This window comes from Pygoscelis adeliae, unplaced genomic scaffold (assembly GCF_000699105.1).
Source record: "Pygoscelis adeliae isolate BGI_AS28 unplaced genomic scaffold, ASM69910v1 Scaffold114, whole genome shotgun sequence".
Taxonomy (NCBI): domain Eukaryota; kingdom Metazoa; phylum Chordata; class Aves; order Sphenisciformes; family Spheniscidae; genus Pygoscelis; species Pygoscelis adeliae.
Genome location: NW_008824587.1, coordinates 2793417 through 2798003, shown reverse-complemented (window position 1 = coordinate 2798003; position 4587 = coordinate 2793417). Strand labels below are relative to the sequence as shown.

The 4587-nt window shown below is 56.7% G+C and overlaps 1 protein-coding gene across 1 annotated transcript in view; it reads right to left on the bottom strand.

Annotated features, from left to right (window-relative positions):
- Positions 1–3279: 3279 nt before the first annotated feature.
- Positions 3280–4587, bottom strand: part of RALGDS (ral guanine nucleotide dissociation stimulator) — a 7419-nt gene continuing 6111 nt past the window's right edge. Inside the window, exons 15-17 of the mRNA XM_009322168.1 lie at positions 4138–4582; positions 3878–3992; positions 3280–3666 (exon numbers count right to left, since the gene is read on the bottom strand). Of these exons, the coding sequence (XP_009320443.1) occupies positions 3491–3666; positions 3878–3992; positions 4138–4582 (736 nt within the window). The 3' untranslated portion in view covers positions 3280–3490. The remainder of the gene's footprint in view (positions 3667–3877; positions 3993–4137; positions 4583–4587) is intronic.

Here is a 4587-nt window from a genome sequence, read left to right as displayed (position 1 = left end):
GGGGCAGAGCTTCAGGTCCACAGAGGCTGGCCACTCATTAGTCTGCCATTGCTGGCTGCCTTGTTACCACCCAGTCACAGAAATTAAGGATCTGCTGGCATTTTCCGAGTGTTGTGCATTCCCCAGTGTGTTACGAGTGCAAGGTTTCTCATTAGTTGCCGATAATATGCTCTAACGCATGGTTTAATATGATTTCAGCCTCCTGTGCTTGTGTGAGGCTTCTCAAGGCTTCAGCATTTTTCATGTTCTCTGGAGTTTTGTTAGATGGAGATACTTCCTTAGGTTTGGCCTCTGGACCACAAAAGCAACATCTGCAGGGCTCTCACACAGTGATACGTAGGTGTGCTCCTGGATACATACGTATGTATGTGTATATATACCCAGAATCTGCATTTGGGGACTGGCTCCTCAGGTGTGCACTCACCATGGCTCACTGGGAGATCCTGGGCTTTGCCTTGTGCTCCTACCTCGGGGCAGCACGGGCTGCAACTGTAAGTACAAAGGCATTTCTTACGGATTTAAGACTTTATAAGTGGGGGGGGTGTCTGTCTGGGGGCACCTCCAGCCAGGGTAAGGTCCTGGCAACGTGGGTATCCAGAGGCACGAGGGGCTGTGCCACAGACTTACCCATCTCAATGCAATGCAACAGGGAACTGAGAAAAAAGGAGACATGCGGTGGACATACCGCTGCCAGGTAAGAACATGTGCTCGGGTATTAGCAGGCACCAAGAATAAACACTCTTAGAAATGCTAGGAAAAACCCCTGAAGCCAAGCTTTCTATCAACGGGAGGCCCAAGGCCAAAGCAGCCAGAAATCACTTGTGCCAGAGTTCAGTTACTTCCCAGCCGTTTTCAAAATTCCTCTGTCTGGGAAGACTGCAGTGATTTGGATGTCTAATTCTGCCTGAGCAGGTAATGACGTTACCAGCCCTGTCTGTACAATACGATCCTTTCACTTCCAAAAGATCAGGCTTTAAACTAGTATCTACGTAGCCGAAGGCACAGAGGAATTCTGGATAGTGCAGCTGCATCTTTAATACCCACACTCGGAATCACCACACCATCCAAGTATGTGCAATTGTAAAATAGAAAATAAACATGCTGGCCACGCTAGGAAACGAGCCCTTGAGCGCCAAAGGAACGATGCCTCCAACCAAGGCAGACCACTGTCTCCACACCACAAGGCCCAACCATTGCATTTGCTCTTAAAGCCATTGCTTCTAGCAAAAGGAGTAAAACCAGTAAGTCCGACGTCACATTTATGCAACTGGAAAATGCACCAGTCCCAAAAACTCGCAGGTTCAAATGAATAGGGTTCATTTGAAAATCGGGCGCCGGTCCCTCAAAACAACAAGCCCCTATCTTAATTCAAGCACAAAACAAAGCTCAGCTCAGCAGAGTTAACGTAAGGTCCGAACGACAGGTGTGAGTGCCGCCGCCTCCGCAGGCAGGTCCATTCCTTTTTCTCCAGGAACGTGCCAGCATTTTGGGGAAGGAGGACAGGAGAACCCCCACCTTGGGGCAGAGACATTTGAGCATCAGTATTTTATTGCAAAGACTAATTACATTGCTGTGTACAAGTCACACCAGGCAGTGTGCTCCTTCATTGAAGTGGTACAAAATACATATGGTACAGCCAGTCCCTCCGGTGACGCTGGGCTGCTGGGGGACGCTGGTGGGAGGGGAGGGGGATGGCAGGGGCCAGCATGGCCCCGTGTTGGGTTTGAGCTTTTTGGCACGGAGCTTATGGTTGCCTCGGGGGTGTTGATGCCCGAGGGCAGGAGCCAGGCTCTGGGCAGGCTGGGAGGCAGGAGGCTGCCCCTGCGTCAGGGAGCCAGGAGCTCTCATCATGTGCAGCGATGGGCAATGCCACCCGAGGGGACCACGGGGCCGGCAGGGCTCAGTGCCGGCCACGCTCACACCCAAGCAGCCTCTTCCCCACCTGGTGCCAGGGGCCCGCAGCCCAGCTCCTGCCACCGGCCCCCCGAGCGTGGCTGCATCCCCAGGCCCCTCTCCTGGAGCCGGGGAAGGCGCTGCACCCGCCCGGCAGCACGGGCAGACGGGAAACGGAAAAGATGTGCTGGAAGGAAGCGCTTAAAGAAAGAGATGGAGCCAGGAGCGAAAAAAGGTCCCCCTTCGGTTAGTGTTTCCAACAGTGATTAAAACAAGCATCTCTGCCCCTGCTCGAGCGACTAGTGGTAGAGAAAGAAGGGAGGGGGTGGCCGGTGCAGTCTGCACCCCGTGAAGACGGCACAGCAACACTGCTGCTGCCGACGTCCCTCCCAGCAGCCTTAAATACCAGGGTGGGGAGGTGGAGAGAAGAGAGGGACTGGGCTGCAGGGCAGGGGGAGGCTGGATTAGTAAAATGTACAAGTTCGTCTCTTCTATTTACAACCAATAAATATTGAAAAAAAAAAATCAGTAAACTTTTTTGTTTTATACAAAAAAAGTCTCATTGCTGCTTCTCCCATGGTCAGCGTTTGAAAAGTCCAGTTAAAGCCCAAGGTGAGTGGCACTTTCTGCGTGCGGGTCAGGCGGTGGCAGCCGGGGCACCCAGAGCACCCTGAGCTCTCTGGCTCCTCGCAGACCCAAGGTCTCTATTTACACAAGTTCAGACAGAAATTCACTTTCCTCCTCCTCGTTAGGCTGGCAGCGCTGGGGGCACAGCGCAAAGCTTCCCCTGCCGGTAGAAGAGACACTGGCGTTTGATCTTTGGTGCAAGTTTGAATGCAGTCCAGCTGGAGGACGTGCTGGATCGGGGAGAGGAGTGAGACCGCGCAAGCTTCCAGTCTTCAAGAGCACGAGGTGCTCGCTCCATCACGGCACAGACACAGCCCTCCTCCACGGGGCTCCGAGCACCGGTGCGGGGCTGCATCCTCTCCAGCTCGCCTCCCAGCCTGGGGCGTCCGCAGCATCTCCCCAGGGGAAGGACAGGCAGAGATGCGTGGCGGTGGCGATGCCAGTCATCCTGGGGAGGAAGGACGTGGAGGTAAAACAACGCCAGGAAAGCCAGGAAGGAGAGTACCCCACCGTGTGGGAGGCTTTGCAGCCCCAGGATGATGGCTCACGCTCTGCTCCTTGCAAACGGCCCCTCTGCGAGTCACCGCTCCCCGGCTTGCTTGGACACAAGGCACCTACGGCAGAGGCGGGCTCCAGCTCTGGGCTGGCCGGCAGCTGGACTAGTGTCGCACCGTTGAGGGAATTAAAAAAAAAAAAAAAAAGAAAAAGAAAATAGAGATATCCCCCCGCTGCCTTCCTGTGTAGAAAAAAAGACCTGATTGAAACGGGAGCTTGTGCAGAGAGAGGCGGAGGCCGACACCGGTTGCCAAAGCACCCCAGCTCTCAGTGCGGGAGGGAGATGCACGGCTGTCCCCCGTGGGCGAGGGTCGCTCCTCTCGCCGTGCCAGGCGGCACAAGGACTGACCGCAGCCGAGCTCGGAGCAGCCTGCCCCCAAGGCCCCGTCGGTGATGGGTGGCAGTGGGGCTGAGGCTAGAAGATGCCTTTGGCAATCTTCAGGCCTTTCTGCTTCATCCTGGGCAGGGTGGAGCTGGAGCCGTGCTTGATCTTCACCCCCTTGGAGAAGCCCCGCTTCTTGAGCACAAAGTCGTAGTTTGCGGCAGAGTTCATGGCGTAGAAGACGTTGGCGTTGTCGGGGATCTTCAGCTCTGGAAGTGACCAAGAATGGGGGTCAGTCAGGCACCCTTTCCCTGAAAGGGGTCCAGAGTGGGGCTAAGAGTTGTCCCCGGGTGCTGGGACCCCTCTTGCTGTCAAGACCCCTCCCAGCCCAGCTCCGACCTGATGCTGCCCAGGCTGCAGGGCTGTGTGGCCGGCCGGGGACACAGCCCCCAGGAAAGCCCCACACACCCCAGCACACACCTCTCTCCTCCCAGATGATCTGAACGAGCTCATAGTCTTCAGGCCGGTCCCCATCCAAGTTGTGTTTGGCCATGGCTTTGCGAATAACGACTGGGGTCTTATCCTGGCTCGTCACCTGTGAGCGCAGAGTGTTATTAACCCAGGGGGTGCAAAATGCTGCAAAGCCTCCCACCACCGCCTCCTCCCCAAACGGGCCATGCCTGCATCCGAGCGGGGCGAGCCACCCCTCCTCGGCGTCACCGCGGGTGCCCTGTACTAACCAGAATGCTCTTGTACATGTTGCCGTTGTCCACAGCCAGGCTGACGCGGATGATGCAGCAGTCGTCGACCTGCTGGTTGTACAGGGGCAGCGAGAGGGAGGAGTAGCTGGAGATGCCGGAGACCGAACGCTTGTGGGTGCGGGAGGCTGTCACCGGCGTAGAGGAGACGGAAGAGGACGAGGCACTGCTGGAGCCTGAGCCGATGCCCGATGTGTCCAGGGAGGAGAGGGAGGTGGATTCCCAGAACTGGAGGGCAGGGAGGAGAGGGGATGCGGAGGACACAGTGGTTTTAGCTTCTCCATCGGCCACAGACGGGGCGTACCAGCGCTGGGGAAGGGAGGCCAGAGGGATCTCACTGACCTGTGACAATGGGGGACCGACACGACTACAGCTGCTGGAGGCGCAAGAGCCCCGCCACGCTGCTGGAGCAGCAGCGGGGCGGGGGCTCCC